General features: G+C 46.6%; 1 protein-coding gene across 3 annotated transcripts in view; it reads left to right on the forward strand.

Annotated features, from left to right (window-relative positions):
* DNAJC6 (DnaJ heat shock protein family (Hsp40) member C6) overlaps positions 1–19628 on the forward strand; it is a 155855-nt gene that overhangs the window by 43352 nt on the left and 92875 nt on the right. Inside the window, exon 1 of one of the 3 annotated variants that reach the window (XM_053590315.1) lies at positions 2423–2636. The exons of the other annotated variants lie outside the window; for them this stretch is intronic. Coding sequence (XP_053446290.1) covers positions 2447–2636 — 190 coding nt within the window. The 5' untranslated portion in view covers positions 2423–2446. Of the gene's footprint in view, positions 1–2422; positions 2637–19628 lie in introns of those variants that run through there. 3 annotated transcript variants of the gene reach the window in all.

Consider the following 19628-nt stretch of genomic DNA (forward strand, 5'->3'; position numbering starts at 1 on the left):
TCTGAAGTAGAGCAAAAATAACTGAGCATTCCTTTTGAAAATAATAATTTTCACTTCTCAAAAACGATTCTGTCTAAATTCTCTTAGTCCGGTGATCGTAAATCCTGCATTTGTGGGGGCACGTGATGGGCACTAGGTATTGTCTCTCCCTGTAGGTCAGTAATGAATTAAACGAAACGGAAGGGTGTAGAAAAAGACGATATAAAGTGTTACAGGAAAAGATTTCTTTACTAGATTTTACTGAGTTATTATTTTAGTCAAGTAACTAAAATAGTTCAATCTGACAGATTTGGAAAATTGAAAGTATAAAATTTGAGTTTAAATTTCTCTCACAATTTTCCCCTCCATTCAAGTTCTTTGATGGTGTCCTAAAGGAGCATTAACTGTGGTTTGTGGTTCAGGCCACACCACACCTTCCTCAGCTCATGCTCTTGGGAAAGCAGCTGGTCAGGGGGTTAGGTCTTCCCAGCAGGACTGGAAGGGTCTGGGAGACATTACTCTTGACCTCTCCTGATTCATTCTTTTCCTACAAGAATCTGTGTTTGAGTGATCCTTGTACAGGAACAAATCTCAATCCAGTTAATTAATTTTTTTGTAGACCTATGTGGGGCTACAGCTTCTAGGAAACTCCTTGAGACCCAGATGGTCCAGACTGAAGCCCCTTAGCTGCCGGAGCTCAATTTTTTATCTTCAGGTAACTGAAATAACAGCAGCAAGAGACAACCATGTAAGGTGAGGACAAAGCAAGGCTTTCTTTGTATGGATGCATGCGAATTTCATACACATGTATGTTTTCTCTTATTTTGGTGAGGAAACACTGTCAAGTGACTTTTGAAAGACTCCTCACTTGCTTACTCTTTCCAAGTCCTAAAGGGAAAAAAAAGTGATGTCTTTTTTGTTGTTGTTGTTGAGACAGAGTCCCACCCTATGCCCGAGCAGAGTGCAATGGCATCATAGCTCACTGCAACCTCAGACTCGGGCTTTGGGCATCCCTCTGCCTCAGCCTCCGGAAGCTGCTGGGATTACAGGCACCTATCTGGGTTTTTCCATTTTTTTAGGAGTCGGGGTCTCACTGTTGCTCAGGCAAGTCTCCAACTCCTGAGCTCAAGCAATTCTCTCTCCTCAGCCCCTCACAGTGCTGGGATTACAGGTGTGAGCCACCGCGTCAGGCAAAAGTGATGATTTTTAACCAAGATTTTCACCTGATCTTCACCTGAGATGATGACAATGAGGGATTCTTCTGGAATCTTATTATTTCAAGTGAAAACAAACCTTTGGTAATTACATTTTGAGAATTTACAAAATTTATATAGATTTTGTAAGGCCCAAAATTTACACCATGTTGGGGTCCTCTTTAAAAATAAGAATACACAGTAACCAAGGAAAAGTTAGGGGCACAGCCTTGAAAGGACCTCTGCGAGAAGGGAGCTCTGACCGTTCAGCTTAGTTGGCTCCTTCATAACTTCTCTCCTGATAACGAGTGACCGCTTCCTTTGCCTGGAATTATGAAAGAATAAAGGGAAATGCTAGCGGATGGGAAGAGAACCCTTGTCTGTCTTGCTCCCCAGCCGTGCCGTGGAGCCCTTGGAGGAGAACAGTCCTTCGTGGGGTCCGGAGATAAAAGAGGGCAGGTCTGAAATTGCACCTGACTTAACCTTGTCCTTTCCCTAATTTATCTCTCAACAAATAGTTTTAAACGGTCACATCTCCTCACTAGGTGAATGGACCCTAACTCCCTCGAGTGGGAGGACATTCAACTCTTGCTCTGTCCCTTAGGGGTCATCCCCATTTGGCCCTGGGCAAACTGCTGCTGTCACGCACAGCCGGGCGCTTAACACGCGTTCTTTCTCTGCTCAGTTGAGTTGCTAGTCGGTCGGTTCTCAGGACGGGTTCTGTCGGGATGGCTTCAATTTGCTGAATCTCCCCTCCAATATAGGCTGAGTTCTATGAAATGGGCGTGCCCGAGTCTTGCCAGGACCCCTTGGTCCGAGCCCCTGGCCCCTTCCTGGACACCGCCGCGGAAACACACCCCTCCCGCCTGGTCGCAGTCCCCTCCCCCACTCCGCCCGGTTTTCCGACCCCCTCTCCGGTGTCCCCTCCTGTCCTCCCTCCCTCTTCTTCTCGCTCCTGGAGCTGCCCTGCTGCGTGGGGGCGACGGCGACGCCCTAGGATCGCCTCTGGGCCGGTGCGGGGCCTGCCGGCTCGGGGCCGAGGACGCGCGCCCTCCCGCCGGCCCCTCCCCGCGCCCGCGCTCCCCGCGCCCTCCCCGCGCTCGGCCCTGGGCGGCGGCTCCGCCTCGCCCCGCAAGCTCCTCTCCGGCGGCCGCTCCCTCTTTCCCCTCCTCTCGGCGTCATGTCGGGCACTTGATTTTCTCGATTCCTCCTCCAGCCCCTCCACCTGCCACCCCCCCTTCCTTCCCCAGGTGGATCCCTCCTCTTCGCTGCCCATGAGCCTCCTCGGGAGCTACCGCAAAAAGACCGGCAGCGACGGCTATGAGTCCTTGCAGCTGGTGGACAGCGGCGGGGACCTGGGCGCGGGCGGCGGCCGGCAGCGCGCGGGCGCGGGGGCGCGGAGTCCGGCGCGGCAGCCCCCCGCCCGGCAGCCCACGGCCCGCGCCAGCACCACGGACAGCTCAGGTAGCGCGGCGGGCCGGGGAGCGGGCCGGGCTGCGGGCGAAGGCTCGCTCGCCGCGGGGTGTGGGGCTCCAGGCCGGCCGGAGAGGAGACGTGGGCTCAGCCGGAGGCCCAGTGACCGGGCGAGCGCCTCTTAATCTCTCCAGACCGCGGAACACGCCGGCCGGGCGGGGAGGGGAGGGCCGGGCGGGGAGGGCGGCCTCCTTCTGCAGGAGGGGAGGGGCGAGGCGGCGAGTGCGTGGAATGCTTCTGCAGCCGGTGGGACGGGGCTCGTTCAGTTGTTACTCTCTCAATGCTGATGTAACTCGCAGTTCCGTGGAGCTCGGTCACATCTTAGCTCAGCCCTCTGCTACGGCGCCTGCTGTCACCTCTCCTGCAGATTTTAGCTGGGATCCAGAGCCCTTGTACCCAGCCTTTAGGCTCTGCGCAATGACATTTATTTAATCTGTTGTTGCCTTTCATCTTATTTTTTCTTTTGTGTTGAGTGGGCTGAAATTTTATGCACCCTCAAAATGCAGGGACAATGGAAATGCCTCTAAACTTGGTGTCTGGCTCTGCAGCCATCTCTCATAAAACGTTTCAGCAAGTTAGAGTCCTCTCTTGAAAATGCTGTTATCATTTAGTGATTTCTATAGCAAAGCAGTCATTTAATGTACCCATGGTGGACCCGGAGTACTATTGTAGCTATTTGCTTACCTTTCCAGTGAACTAGGATCAGAGGATTGTTTACGAGAGATAATTTATAATTGAAGTGGTCAGTGGCAGGCTCCACTTTGCTAAGTCTGATGCTGGACAGCTGAGGCCTGCAGAGGACAGATGCCTGTCAGCTTGTTTGGGCAGTAATGAACCCAAACTGAACTTCAGTGTCACTTTGCAAACAATGCTTGTTCAATTTAATTGGGTAATGGCTCTCCCTGGGCTCTCATTTTCTGTTTTCCTCATCTGAAGTGGAATGAAATGATGTTCAAATGTTTTGGGCTGACAATGAATTTTACCCATCCCAAGCTCTTATCAAAGTTAAGTAAGGAATTGGTGGAGGGTGGAGCATCTGAAGCGTGGGGTCACCTGTGGCCCTCTGCGCCCCTGAGTGTGGGCTTGTGACTGAATCCAAATTTTAATAAAGGTATTTGTTCTGTGAAGTTGGGATTCTGTTTTAAGGGGCCACACTTGGGGACCTAGAGGAAAGGCCACACGTGGCCGTGGGTCTTCAGGTTCCCCACCCCTACGTGGTTTCAGGGCTGTGGTGTTATGTTGTTTGTGGTTATGCAATTTATGGTTTTCCAGACCTGTGGTGTATCAAAAATGTGATCTATCTTTTGATTGTATGTGGTCACTTTTATATCTTAAAAAGATTCACAAACTCTAAATGATGCCACCATAATCGTTTTTGGAACATGGTGGGCATGCGAGCATTTGAAATAGAAGTGAACACTTCCAAACCAGTGTGGAGGAGCCTTGCTGCAGGGAGAGGAAAGAAATATGAAATTCATGTATTATAGGGGTTGTCATTCTAAGAGTTGGAATTGGTTTTTGCAGTATGTTGCCTTGTAAATGAGCTCAACGTGTAGGTTCTTCCTGGGCCCGGCTGTGTGCGAGGCACCATGCTGAGCCCTGTGCAGGGGACATGGTAGTGGACGGTGGAGCCTCTGGCTCCTGGGGTGTTAGTCAGCAGGGGCTGCAGCGCTAGCGGAGCAGCCTCGGGTCAGTCTTGGATTTTTGAGGACTGATTCTTTCTCCCTGAATCAGACATTTTCAATGGGCTGAGAGAGGGAGAATGCATTACCATGATGAACTGTTGTAATGGGAAGGTGTTTTCATTAAGAATATTATTATCGTGAAAGTGCTGTTGTCAAGAATTGATTCTTCAGTGAAGTCCAGCATTGTGTGAAGAGGCTGCAGGGGTCTTCTCTCCTCCTCTACCCTCCATTCCCTCCAGAATCTGGGTAGGGGATGTGGTGGCTCTATTACAGCAGTGTAGTGTATCTTGTGACACTTTGATATACATTTTCAACTGAGAATGCGGTTTGGAGTGATGCTATTTGTTTGGTCTGAAAGTGAGATTCATTTGCTACTACAACTTATCTTTCTTGTCTAATTATAGTTCTTTCTTTTAAGATCCTCAAAGTGTGTCCTTTGCAGTGCAAATGTATCCATTTGTTTAGGACATCTAATTAAACTCATGAATCATTTCTAAAACCACAGTAATCTGCCCATTTATCACCTGATATATCGTGATGTGCTGGAAAAGTGCTTTATGGGGGTTTTGCTCCGAAGGAAGTATTCATGAATAGAAAGGAAATACGCCAGCATCTCTCTGGAGAATTCAAAGCTTAGTGGTAACAATACCTGATGTTTGTATGGCTGTTTATGGTAGATGGAACACTTGGGCACTTAGGTCATTTCTCCAGAATTTTCTTAAATAGGCCACACAGCAAGCATCTCTGCTTAGAGTATTGGTTATCAAAGCCTTGTGCTATTGTTACTAGCTAGAAACCTAGTAACTTTGCATCGTCTGTGCCTATTTAGAAAAGGGGACTCGTAATCACTGTTATTAACATAGAGCTTTAGTTGAGGCTTAAAACAACATGAAAACACATTGCCTCCTTTGCTCCACTCTGCTGTCTGTGCCCTCCCAATGTATCATTGAAGAAACTTATTTTTTTTGAGACACAGTCTCACTTTGTTGCCCTTGGTAGAGTGCTGTAGTGTCACAGCTCACAGCAACCTCAAACTCTTGGGCTTAAGCTATTCTCTTGCCTCAGCCTCCTAAGGAACTGGGACTACAGGCACCAGCCACAACACCTGGCCATTTTTCGGTTGTAGTTGTCATCGTTGCTTGGCAGGCCCGGGCCGGGTTCAAACCCGCCAGCTCCAGCGCAATGTGGCTGGATCCCCAGCCACTGAGCTATAGGCGCTGAGCCTGAAGAAACTTATTCTTAGCGATGGTAGAAGACCTGTCCAAGCAGAGCAGCTGGTTAGTAACACCCAGAGTTGGATCTTCCAGCTGTGAGATCTGAGTTTTCTTTCCATTAAACTAAACTACTTTCCGTGAGGTATAATACCAATGGATTGTTGAAATGGAAACAATTTGATTTTGCTTTGACTGGCACCTCTGTTTTCAGATCAAAGAGGGACTGGTGTTCTGAGGACTTTCTGAGTCAACAGACGCACATGTGGCAGGTACCAAGACAATCTCCTAGCTCGAGGTGTCTTGCAGCGCTCCCCGACTTCCCTGGGAAACTTTCTCTTCATTTGAATTATTATATAAAAAATGGTTGTCTATCTGGGTGTTGTGGCAGGCACCTGTAATCCCAGCTACTCGGGAGGCTGAGGCAAGAGAATCGCTCAAGCCCAAGAGCTGGAGGTTGCTGTGAGCTGTGATGCCACGGCACTCTACCAAGGGCGACAAAGTGAGACTCTGTCTCAAAACAAACAAACAAACAAATAACAGTTGTCATATAAAGGGCATCCTGCCATGTCTTAAAGGCACCACAACCACCCCAGCTCATTAGCCTGGAAGCCTGTCTCTCTAGTGCTTATTCCACTTTTCAGGGAAAACAGCACCCACAAAAGGGAGAGCTCCTATGTGAGTCACTGAGGTGTCCAGCGTCAGGCTTATTTACCAAGTTCATAATGACTCCTATAGAGCAATCCCATTGAAGTCTGGAAACAGATACAAATGAAGTGTAAAAAAGGAGTGGTAGGCCAGGCGTGGTGGCTCATGCCTGTAATCCTAGCACTTTGGGAGGCTGAGGCTGGTGGATTGCCTATGCTCAGAGGTTGGAGACCGGCCTGAGCCAGAGTGAGACCCCATCTCTACCAAAAAAAAAAAAAAAAAAAAAAAAGCCAGGTTTTGTGGCAGTTGCCTGTAGTCCCAGCTACTTGGGAGGCTGAGGCAAGAGAATCGCGTCAGCCTGAGAGTTGAAGGTTGCTGTGAGCTGCGATGCCATAGCACACTACTAAGGGCAACAAAGTGAGACTCTGTCTCAATTAAAAAAAAAAAAAGGCATGGGTAATGGAGAATGCTAAATACTATGTAATATGAATCTGGTTGAAAAAGAAAATTACCTTTAATAAATACCATTCTAGATAGTGTTTAAACACAGCATCCACATTTGGAACTGGGTTTTAACATTATGAAATATTTATTTGGGTAACTTTATACTTTACTGAAACACAGTCGGCATATATTTACTAATCATCTTTTCATACAAATACCTACCTGCCTAGTTAAGGGTATGTAGGCTGGAGGTAAAGTTGATCTATCTAACTTATTGAATGTGTGGCTATAGTTTGGATGTTTCTGGGTAAGCATTTAAGAGCATACTAGTTGCTGGATGGTAGTGCAAGATGAGTCCATCTAAGTGTCAGATTTCAAATGCCGAGAGACAGCCAGGTTCCCAGTCTCTGAAAGGTCCTGTGTGAAGGGTCCAGGCCTCCTGGGATGTGGCTGCCCCTTCCTGTGGGCAGTGTCTCTACATTGTTCTCATCAGTACAGTCCTTTCTTTTATTTGGGCAAAATCAGCTTTTGTGCTCCCTAAATACAAAACAAATCTGACGCTCTTCCACGTGCAGCCTTGGATGAAGTGAGCAGAAACTGTCTCTCTCTTCTAATTCTGCTCTTTTCTGGGCTCATGGAACCTATGCCTCACAGTTTCTTAAAAGTGATTTTCATATAATTACCTTAAGCTTTGAGAATAATTTATTTGACTTTGCATAACAGAATTTTTCATAATTTTTTATTAATAAAAGTCCCATGCTCTTGGTTAAAAAGGAATTTAAGATTATAGAAAGTAATGAAATGGGCGGCGCCTGTGGCTCAATCCGTAAGGCACGGGCCCCATATACTGAGGGTGGCGGGTTCAAACCCGGCCCCGGCTGAACTGCAACCAAAAAATAGCCGGGCGTTGTGGCGGGTGCCTGTAGTCCCAGCTACTCGGGAGGCTGAGGCAAGAGAATCACTGAAGCCCAGGAGTTGGAGGTTGCTGTGAGCTGTGATGCCACAGCACTTTACCGAGGGCCATGGAATGAGACTCTGTCTCTACAAAAAAAAAAAAAAAAGAAAGTAATGAAATGAAAAAAGTAAAGTCCCCTCCCTTCTCCCTGATCCCTGAGTCTCTTGCCCCAGAAGTAATCTTGGATGGACTTTTGACACACTACATGGCTGGGCGCCGTGGCTCACACCTGGAATCCCGGCAGTCTGGGAGGCTGAAGCAGGAGGATCACTTGAGGCCTGTAGTTCAAGACCAGCCTGGGCAACACTGTGACCCCGTTTCTACAAAAAGGAGGAAACTTTCTCTTTCAGTTGACGAGGCCACGGCACAGAGACGTCCAGTAAGTTCTGAAGCTTGCGCAGGCTGTAGCATTGTGTTGAGTGAAATGTCAGAGAGAAATGCCCATAAGATTGCAAGTGAAGAATTTAGTGGTGATTGTTTTTTTTTTGCTTCATTCTCTGAGGAGAGGATAAATAGAAGTGATTGAAAGGATCAAAAAATGTTTTCATTTTTATTGTCATGAAACAAGACAAATACGTCTTCTTAACTTAAATATCTGAGTTAAGAAGAATCTGAGCATTGTAATGGTGCTGAGAGAGCAATGTAATTGGTGCCACTTTATACATTTACAGGTATTTTGCAAAGGAAAAGGGACCCCCACTGCTCTGAGGAGGAAGTCCAGAGAGTCCCTGGCTGGACACCATAAGCCACTGTGGTGCCTCTGAAATCTGCCCGATGAACCTCAGTCCCTTCCCTCCCAGCGCGACCCTTCCCACCCCCACCTCTGTCTCGGCGCTTTGCATTCGTCGTTCCCTCAGCTTAGGCCAGGTGGTGTCATAGCTGTCTGGGTTCACAGGTTATCTCCCACTCATTCCTCTCACTTGGTTTCGAGAGACCGTATGTGATGGTCATTCTCACGCTATGGTCATTCTCATGGGATAGTTCTTCTTATGCGATGGTCATTTTGGTGTGATCGTCATTCCCGTGCAATGATCATTCTCGTGTGATGGTCATTCTCAGCAATGGTCATCCTCAGGCTCCTCAGCAGCCCTCTCAGGCAGCTCTCATCTCAGCAAGTCTGCTGAGCTGCCTGGCCTGTCTCTCCCTCTAGACTATAAGTAAAGTTCAGAGGAGGCTAGATCTTACTCACCTTTGTATTCTCACAGCCTGGCATTTGTTAAAAGCCTGATAACTACTTGTTAAATAAATAAAAGCATGAATGGAGTTTGAATTTTTTAAAAGGGCATTTATAATGAAACATGCCCATCTAAACCTAAAAATAAGCAAACAGCTAGATTTTAACAGGAATAAGCCCAGGCTTGAAAGAAATGAAAGTGTTGCCAGAAAACTACACCAGCTTAAAATGAGCATTTATTTTTCATATGCAAGGACAACAGAAAGAGGATTAACACATAGTCTAGACCCCTAAGAGTTTTCTCTTGCAGAAAGGTGAGGAAATAATAAGCTTACCAAGAGACTGCTGTCTTGACCAAAAAAAAAATGCAATCTATGGTATGACTTACCATAAAAATAACTTTTTGTAAGGAAAAAATCTAGAAATGTCTATTTTTTTTTATAAACTAACAATAGATGACTTTTTTAATTAAATCATAGCTGTATACATTAATGCAATCATGGGGTACAATGTGCTGGTTTTATATACCATTTGAAATATTTTCATCAGACTGGTTAACATAGCCTTCACCGATTTTCTTAGTTATTGTTTTTCAGACATTGTTATTGTTTTCTCAGTTATTCAGACATTTATACTCTACACTTAGTAAATTTAACATGTACCCTTGCAAAGTGCACCGTAGGTGTGGTCCCACCGATTACCCTCCCTTCGCCCATCCTCCCTCCTTCTGTCCTCCCTCTCCTCTTTTCCCTTCTTCTTGGGCTATAGTTGAGTTATAGCTTGAAAGCTATAAGTTGGTTTCATAGTAGGGCTGAGTACATTGGATACTTTTTCTTCAACTCGAGATACTTTGCTAAATAGATGACTTTTTTCTACAGATCTGTGTATTTCTTAATCAGTATCACAAACTCCAAATCTTAGCTATTTTCAGGTTTAATATTAAGAGTTCCTGGTATCAGCTTTGGCTATCTGCAGTTGTATGAAATTATTGTGGTGACTTATACTTTTTGTAATCAGTGTTCATCATTTTGAAACCTTTTGGACAAAAGCTATAATTTGGAGGTAGATTGAAGAATCTGGGGGTTTAGACTGTGCATTTCCATGTTGCAAAATTTGTAGCTTTTGGAAAAAACTAAATTGCAGTTTTGTTTTTTTTTTTGTAGAGACAGAGTCTCACTTTACCGCCTTCGGTAGAGTGCCATGATGTCATAGGACTCACAGCAACCTCTAGCTCTTGGGCTTCTGCGATTCTCCTGCCTCAGCCTCCCGAGCAGCTGGGACTACAGGCGCCCGCCACAATGCCCGGCTATTTTTTGGTTGCAGTTCAGCTGGGGCTGGGTTTGAACCCGCCACTCTTGGTATAAGGGGCCAGCACCCTACTCACTGAGCCACAGGCGCCACCCTAAATTGTAGTTATTGTATATTAAGCAGCTATTCCTGAAATTTACTGGGAAGCTTTTCACAGAGTGGCACAGTATCTGAGGAATAAGTTCTTCACGGTTCAAGGACTTAGACCATTTTATAATATGTGCCAAGAGAGCTGGCATTTCTACTGCCTTTCATTGCTTTTTCTGACACGTATCAGGCCATAGTGTAGGTCCAAAATATCTGTTTATATCCATAATGCATCAGAACATGAATTTTAAAGGTACTAGGGAGAGGAACTTTGAGTTAAAATTCAAATGTGTGTGGTGTTAACAATGCAGACCCCAGCACAGAGGAAGCAGCTGCTGACCCAGTGCCTCCTGGGCAGTGCCGGTCTGTGAGTGCAAGAGCTCTGTGGGGCTGCTGTGGTTCAGGGCTCTGCCTGGGGGCTGGCAAAGGTGTTTGGCCAGCTTTGTAAGCCACTCCCTGATTTTAGAAATGTTATGCTGTGAAAGAAGTGCCCAGAAGGTGGGATGAATACCTGGCATAGGGTGGACACCTAAAGTGCTATTGGGCATATAGGGGAGCATGTGTGGGAACCAGACCTCAGTAGGGAAAGAAGGAAAGGGAAGTTGTTTTGCTCTGAGGGCTGAGACACAGTAGGTCATAGCATATGGTTTGTTGACAAAATTGTTTTTAGGTCCAGGGAAGTGGGAACTGCTATAGCAGGTGGCTTTGGGGACAGAGGTCAGCCCAGGTCAGGGTGGGCCTGCGTGGAGGCTGGACTTCATTTTGTAGCACTGGGGACCCACTGAAGATTGGGGACATGGCTGAGGTAGGGCTAGCTGGTCCACCACCTGCAGTGCTCAGGGACCATAATAATTTTAGGGCCTACAAAAGTCCTTAAATTTTAATTTCTTTTAAAAACCAGAATGTCAGTGCCGTCACCAAAGAAGCAGGCCGGACAATGGATTGTAAGCTCGAAGCTTGCAGGAGGTGGGCCTTCCCATATGTGTTGGGGAAAAGCCCCTAAGCAACCTCCGCACTGCTATTTAGTGAGAACATGCGCCCCTCCTCCAAGCCCCACCCCTTCATTGGAGTTCCACAGCTGTCTGAAGTCTGATCATTAATGTCCAGTAACTGCCACTTTGTCTCTGCAAGCCTGCTGTCTGGGTTCCTGCACATCAGGCTGCATAGGTTGCTACGTAGGTTGTTACACAGATCACTACATATGTTGTTACATAAGCTGCTACATGTCTTATCACATAGGTTGCTATACATTGTTACATAGGTTGCTACATATTCTGTTACATAGGTTGATACACAGAATAAGTAAAATTAATAAGTATAATAATGATGAATTAATTCATTTCTTTACCACTGCAGTCATAAAATACATAGTTATTTTCTTTTAATATAGGAATGGGCCCATGAAAGTAAAAGAGCCAGGGCCCCAAGTTAGACTGCACCCCAGAGACAGGGGCAGCATGTGAGTCCCACGGGGACCCACAGCAGTGTGAAAGGTGGACCTGTAGTCTCACTCTGTGTCCTAGCTGCACTGTTATACCTGAAGTGAGTGGAATAGAGAAACACCAGCACACTGAGTCCAAATTAAGCACGGGTCCTTTGTTGATCAGCCGGGTGGAGAGCAGGCTTATGCCTCAAAGTCTCTTGACCTCTAGAAACCTTTTATAAGGGGTTTTCAGTAGGAGAGGGGGAGTCTTTACCATAGTCAAATTTTATAAGAGCCAACACCTGGTAAGGGGAGTGCTTACAAAGGTGAGCAGGGTTTCACAGGATTTTGCAGTTACTACTAAACTCTTTCAGCTGAGCTTCCTGTTTTAAAGGGGGAGTGTTGAAAGTCCTTAGCAAGATGGAGTTAGGGCATCACAGCACCAGAGATTCCTGGACCACAGGACTGCCTGCCTTAGCAGGAAGGGAAGAGTGGGTGGGAAGAGGCCTTTCACCTGGAGGGCGAGGAGGACAGTTGGGTGTAGTAGACGGCCTGAGTGGGACTAGGGGAAACAGGGGCAGCCAGCGATGCACCAGGTGAACGACAGATGAGGTGGGAGGCCGGGGAAGCCTGGGGAGAGAAGGGAGTATTTCCGGTCTCAGTGAAAGATGGGAATTTGACCAGCCAGTTTTCTAGGCTGGAAGCTCACCAGGAACACCCTTGTGGTGGCTGAGCAGGCTGTCAGCTCCTGGGGAGGCTGCCCACTGGGCTGTGCAGACCCCTTGAGAGGAGTGCTATGGGTGAGGGGAGGATGGAGGCAGGCCGTGTTTGCTTGGGGGCAGGAGTAAGATCATGAGACTTACTCTGGTGAGACTGGTGTCACTTTCAGATATACTAGAACTGAAGCTCTGTGGCACTGGGCAGAGTCCAGGCTGGAGGCCAAGATGGTGTAGGGTGGCAGCCCACCCTCTGCCCATTCCTACCAGGCAAGACTTAGCTGTGGTTCTTTGGTGAAGGAGGCACTGCAGGAAAGATCAAACACCTGAGACTCTTGCAAGATGATTATCAAAAGCAGAAATTCTTGGTCTCTATGGAAACAGAGCACCGAGAACAAACCCTGACTCCAGAAATTCCCAAGGACTGTCCTATACCAGCATTTAGCTACTTGAGCACTGCAGCAGAAATCTCAGCAGGACAGCAGCTGGCAGCTCCCCCTGCCTCTCCTCCTCCCTCCAGGGCCTCCCCCTGCAGTGTTCCTGCCCTCCCCTCTCCCCCATCTTCAGCCTCCTTTGGCTCTGCTGCTTTTCTGCCCCCCTCTTCTCTTTCCTGCTTCCTGTTCCGGTCTGGGTCTTCTCCCCACTCAGCGACTTAGCATGTTTGGGGCTGGGAGGCCCATGCCGTAGGAAGGTGTGGGTACGACTGTGGTCTGGGGCACACGCACCTGGCTCCGCTCTCAGCCTGCTCTGTGCGGCTCACTAGGTGTGAAGACTGGTGTCACTTTCCAATTTGGGTGATTGCATCTGGCTTACCTAAAATTTCACTCGCTGCTTCAATTAGCAAAGTGTTCCTTCCACACTGTGACGTGGACAGGGGAGGTTTCATAAGGCTCTGTCCCAGAGGCAGCTGCATCTCATTTAGATGAAGGAATGAATTTTACTTACTGAGCTGCACCCAGGGAGTGCAAGATAATAGCTCCCCATGTTTTCCCTCCCTGCCTCTCCTGCCTTAACCTCTGCAAGGAGGCAGATCTTTCTCTCCCCTCCCTGATTGCTGAAGCCTAGATAAATTGTTCTATTTTCAACTATCCCACATTCAAATTTGCGGATGCTGTTGAGCAGGGGGTACCAGGGAATTGTGAGTCAGGGACTCCGAATATATGCTCTGGCTTTGTCGTTTACTAGCTGTGACCTTGGGCAAGGCAGTCAAATGAGAAAAACCATACTGACCCTGCCTGCTTTGTTGGTGAGGAAGCCTCGGAAGCCTTTGTGTAGGAACTCTTCACTCCTCCCGTTTCATACATGTGTCCTGCTGCCTGCTGTGTGCTGGCACCGTCCTGGCCATGGGGTGCCATGTAGGATGAGGCAGATAAGGCCGCGGCACCTCGGGGCTGAAGCTTTAGTGCACAAGCCAGTGAGCCCAGGTAAATGGTCTGTGCACGTGGAGGGCTGGCGAGGGCTGCAGCAAGCAGAGATGGCTCAGGTTGTGGGGCTGACCTTGCAGAGGGAGGTCAGGAAGAAGCCCTTCTGAGGTCAGACATTTGGGCTGGTACCTGACAACAGAAGCAGAAAAAAAAAAAACAAACAAAAAAACACTGGCTGCGGGCTGTCAGGATTTTGAGTCCTAGGTACAGTAGACAGAGACCTGGGCGAGGGGTCAGCTCTGCAGAAAGGCATGTGGAGTGGAGGGAACTGACGGTGGGCTTGGGGCGATGACCACAATGAAGCCCGCATTGTGTTTTAAGAGACCATGTTGGCCAGTTGCAGTGAGGAAGAATTTGATGTGGCCTCAGAGCAATCCAGGCTGCAGATAGGATTTAATATACCATAGATGAGATCAGCAATAGTACCGTCCAACATTCAGGGTCAGCCTTTTTTTTTTTTTTTAATTAATTTTTAAAGACTTTTTTTTAAACGACAGTTTTAGGTTCATAGCAAAATTAAGAGGAAGGTGTGTATGGAGATTTCCCACCTGTGACAGCTTCCCCCATCTTCAACATCTCCCACCAGTGACAAGCCTTCTCCTGGTCTGCTGTGTGGCTCTTCATGACCTGTGAAGTGGGTGCGGTAACAGAATATGTCAGACAGAAGCTGCGTTAGGCTCAGCATGTGTAGACACAGCCAAGCTGGCAGCAAACCCGGGTCTTTTGACATATTGGGACGTGACAGAGATTTGCAAAGGAGCAGAGTTGAGATCTTGGGCACCCAATAGACAAGGGGTATCAGCTACTTTAGGAAGAGACAAGCTGGGGGGATAGAATAGGAAAAATTGGGTTTTAACTGCAAGAGAAATTGGTTTGGGTTGCCCTAAAGATATGATAGTATTTTACTATAATTATTCTTAAAGTTCAGCCATTAAAATCTCCCAACAGGGGTTAGGAGCCTGGCTTTGTCTCTGAATGTGCCAGGAGAGAACTGCCTCCATTATGCCTCTTCCTGGCACGCAGAGGCTGGAACTCTCACACGCCGCCTGACCTTGTGAGCGTTCGCAGTTTAACAGAAGACAGCTCTATCGCATGTCTTCCTTTGTTTTCAAGCCATTGTGTGAGGAGCCAGGCCGCTTGGCTCCTAAAAACCAACCTCCTCCAACCTATTTTAGTTTATAGCAGTAATGCACGTTTGTGAAAAGAAAATTCAAAACAATCCAGAGAGTGGTATAAAAATGAAAATATAAATCCATTTTCTTTCTCCCAGTTTCTCCAGATGTAACTAATATTAATAGTTTCTTGAATATACTTGCAAAAGTGCTTTTGCATGTCCAAGCTTGTCTACAACCACAGAGACACACGCAGAAGCCTGCACACCACAGAGGCACACGATCCTCTCACGTGTGACACATGCATGTCCTGGAGCCTCTCTACCTGCTACCATAGAACTTGAACTTGGATAAACACAAACTTCTTTTTTTTAATTTAACAACGTGTCTTGGATAACTTTCTACATTAGCACTAAAGATGTACTTGAATTTCACTGTCCCGATTCCTCTGTTGATAGACAGCAAGTATCTTTGAATATATTTTCTTGCATATTGTGTGTGTGGTATACCCGTGAGGAAAATTCTTAGAAGTGACTTATTAAGAGAAAGAAGGTAAGCAGTTCACGTATGCTGAATCTCACTATGTTGCTAAGGACTCAGACCAACTTAAATTTCTAACAGTATGTGAGGCTGTTTTCTCCCATCTTTGTCAAAGCTGAGTATTATCAAACTTTTTAATCTTTGTTAGTCTCGTGGTGAGGAATGATGACTCTGGTTTGCTTGAGATTGGCATAAATATCTGTGCATTATTTTTGTTACTGGAAATGAATTTTAATTACTTTTCATTGTGTTGGTAATACATATTCAAGGGAAAACAATTTTTAAAATTAGTTAAAGGGAGGCTAAGGTACATACAGGAGTGACTCCCACACACCTGTGCCGGGCGGGGGGGGGGTGCTCTGCTGGGGGGCAGGAGGCAGGGACAGACCTTAGTCAGGTGGTGCTGGAGGTTGCTCTGGCAGGATGGGTGGGATTTGAATATTTCAGATAAAGTTGGAAAGAGTGTGTTCAAAGAAAGAAGCAGAATGATAAAAGGATGGGCGAAAAAGCATTCAAGGGCTTATCTGTTCCAAACAAGAAGCTTGGAGAACCGTGGGTGAGTAGCAGTGAGCAGCCAGGTGTACACATTCACTCACTCACTCAGATGATATTTATTGCCGGCCCAGCCAGGAGGCGGTATGTTTGTTGATGAAGAACAAAATTAAAACAGCTAACTTGCTTCCACAAGGTCGTGGAGCCTGGAATGTGAACAGTACCTGTCGTGTTGAGCCTTAGTTTTCCCTCTACGGCTCTCCTCATCTGTGCTGTTCCTACCTGATCTGCAGAGTCAAACCTGACTGAGGACAAGGCCGTCAGCCCCTGCCTTTCTATTCTATTTTAAACAGAGGACTTTTTTTTTTTTTTTAAGGGAGGACTTTTGAAGTCGTGTGTTGTCCTGACTTAACGTGAAAGCAAACACGTGGTTTCTGTGGCTGTGACATGGCTGCATGTGGGAGTGTGTCTGTGTTGGGTTTTTGGCTCAGGGAACCTCTGAGACCTGTTCTGACCTGACCTTTCCTGTCTGAGGACTTGGTCTCCTCCTTCTCAGCAATGTTGGCAGCCATTTCTCAGCAATGTTGCAGGATTATTTATAATAGAAACAATTTTGAAATAGTAAAAAATGTCCCAAATAGGGGATTGGTTCAGAAAATTACCATGTGTCTCTACGGTGTTATCAAATAGCCATCAAAAAGTAATTGTTCAAGGAATTTTTAATATGATGAGAAGATCTTCAAAATAAAATTAGTGGAATAAATAAGAAACAAACTATATGCACAGTTTTAACTATATGCAAAATTAAACATAGACACATATTTATATATATATAGGAAAATCACTGTAAAGTTATATACTAGTCTGAAAGAATATCAAAATATTGCATGAGAATACTTGGGTAATAGAGTGCTAGTAATTTAACATTTTTAATGTATTTTCTTAAAATTTTACTAATGAATTTATAATTCATAACTATAATTTCATTTAACTATATTCCCTTTTTTGAGGCAGGGTCTTGCTCTGTTTTCTGGGCTTGAGTGCAGCCTTGCAATCGTAGTTCACCACAGCCTCCAGTTCATGGACTCAGGTGATCCTCCTGCCTCAGCCTCCTATATGGCGAGGAGGTCTTGCTTTGTTACCCAGGCTGGTCTTGAGCTCCTGGCCTTAAGGCATCCTCCCATCTCAGCCTCTCAAAGTGCTGGGATTATAGGTTTGAGCCACAACATCCAGCATGTAATGTATTTTTTTCTGTAGTTAACTTTTGTAACTGAAATTTCTATTAACATAGTTATAGATTCATGCGCAGTTGTGAGAAATAATTCAGAGAGATACCTGTAAACTTTTCCCATTTCTCCCAGTGGTAATATTTTGCAAAACTGTAGAGTAATATCATAGCCAGGATATTGACATTGATTTACACCACCTCAGATTCTTTTTTTTTTTTTTTGTAAGAGACAGAGTCTCACTTTATGGCCCTCTGTAGAGTGCTGTGGCCTCACACAGCTCACAGCCATCTCCAACTCCTGGGCTTAAGCGATTCTCTTGCCTCAGCCTCCCGAGTAGCTGGGACTACAGGTGCCCGCCACAACGCCTGGCTACTCAGATTCTTTTGTACTAGGGCAATGTGCACGTGTGTGTGTGTTAAATTCTATACTTTTTTTTTTTTTTTGGCCGGGGCTGGGTTTGAACCCGCCACCTCCGGCATATGGGACCGGCGCCCTACCCGCTGAGCCACAGGCGCCGCCCATATATACTTTTTTTTTTTTTTTTTTTTATCTCATGTGGGTTCCTGAATCCTCCGCCACAATCAAGCCACTGAACAGCTCCACAGCCACGCAGAGCCTTTGTGCTGCCCTTCCGAGACATGTGCACACATTGTTATTTTTCAAAGAGTATCTAATACTTAACCCCAGTGGGTAGGGCATTTACTTTATTTTGCTTTTTTATCTGAAGCCATAGTTGTAGAATCTTAGAGTTAGTTGTTAAGGACTTAGCAGTCTTCATTTTTTTTTTTGAGAGAGAGAGTCTTGCTTGGTTGTCCAGGCTAGAGTGCTGTACCATCATAGCTCACAGCAACCTTAAACTCTTGGGCTCATGTGATCCTCTTGCTTCAGGCCAGGAGCTCAAGACCAGCCTGGGTAACAGAGCAAGACCTCCTCTCTACAGGAGGCTGAGGCAGGAGGATCACCTGAGTCCAGGACCTGGAGGCTACAGTGAACTACAAGTAGCTGGATTACAGGTGCCCCCACAACACCTGGATAGTTTTTCTAGTTTTTAGAAGAGATGGGATCTCACTCTTGCCCAAGCTAGTCTCAAATTTCTGAGCTCAGGGGATCCTCCTGCCTCAGCTTCCAGAGTGCTGGGACTACAGGTGTGAGCCACTGTGCCTGGCCAGGACTTAGCAGTCTTAGTGGTCACTCAGAACGTGGGAGCTTTAGAGAGAAAGTGGGAGAGACTTTATGATTCTCCACCCCCCTCCAAACACATCATCAGCCTGAGCTTGCGCCCCACCGTTCGCCCCCACATGCCTTTGCCTCAGTCCTGCGGTTCTCAAGCTCACTGTCATTTGGAAACCTTCATCTGACAGCCCAAGTCTAGGCCAGGTGGCTCATCCCTGGGCCTGAATTATACTCTGAATTCTCCTCATCGAGGCACTTTTCTTATTTTGTAATTGCTCACGATAATAAATATTGGACGGGCGGGTGAGGTTGGCTGAGAGTCCTTTCCCCGTATCATGTGTGGCAAGCCCTGGTTTATGTCAGCTGTGCAATTACTCTCCCAGTCCACAAATTCCAGCCCTCTACACTCTTATCTTCTGACTTCCGCACATTTTTCTCTTCCTCCGTTTACAAAGCGATTTGATTGTGATGAGTGCTATGAGCCGCTGGGAACCTGTGTTGTGCTACTATCTCTTTTAATAAAATAAACTTCAAGTCATGTTTTACTATCCTCATTTTTAAAATGAGGAAACCAAGGCTTAAAAAAAGGTGAGGAACTTTTTTAGCATGATGCAATCGGATAAACAGTTTCAGACCCAGGACTGTCCATTTCCAAGCCCACTTTCTTGACCATTCTGTACGAAGGAGCCGAGTCTCCAGGAAGCTGTTTTAGCCCCAGGTTCTTCCGAGACTTAGCCCTTCCTCCAGGCCGGCCCCATGCCCGCTGGGACCCTCCCAGGGGGGCAGGTCTGGACTGTGGGAAGCAGCGATTCTGCTCCAGTGCAGGAGAATCGCCAGAAGTTGTCTTTGAATTCAGCAGAAATCTCTGCATCACTCTCTCAGGGAAGTGGTCTCACTATCTAGGTGGTCTATAGTTTTGCCCTTCAACGCAACATAAATTTTTCTGAATCTGTAGATCCCTCCTGGAATAGCTAGAAGGGATTGTTCTGGCTTTACCTGTTTGTTTCACCAATGAGGGAACCTGAGTGTGAAGTGTTCAGCTTACTGAAACCCGACCATGTCTCCTGCTCATCTGGCTCCTCTGGCTCTTTCAGTCTTTCCTGTGAGATGGGTTTTCTTGACCTTTGATTGCCCTGGTCATTCTCCTTGTGGGAATCCTCCAGCTGTCCTCATTATTCCAAGTTTGAACTGAGCGCCTGGAGTCAGACAGAGGATGTGTAATTCTGCAAATAATTAAGAGGCCCCACTCCGTACCAGGGACATGGTGTGACCCTCTGCCATGTTCTGCCCACCTTTTCCCTCATCTACACTGTTTACAATATTCATGAGGATGGAAGCTTGGCTGCATGTCACAAAGACCAT

The sequence above is a fragment of the Nycticebus coucang genome, chromosome 5, assembly GCF_027406575.1.
Source record: "Nycticebus coucang isolate mNycCou1 chromosome 5, mNycCou1.pri, whole genome shotgun sequence".
NCBI classification, from domain to species: Eukaryota; Metazoa; Chordata; class Mammalia; order Primates; family Lorisidae; genus Nycticebus; species Nycticebus coucang.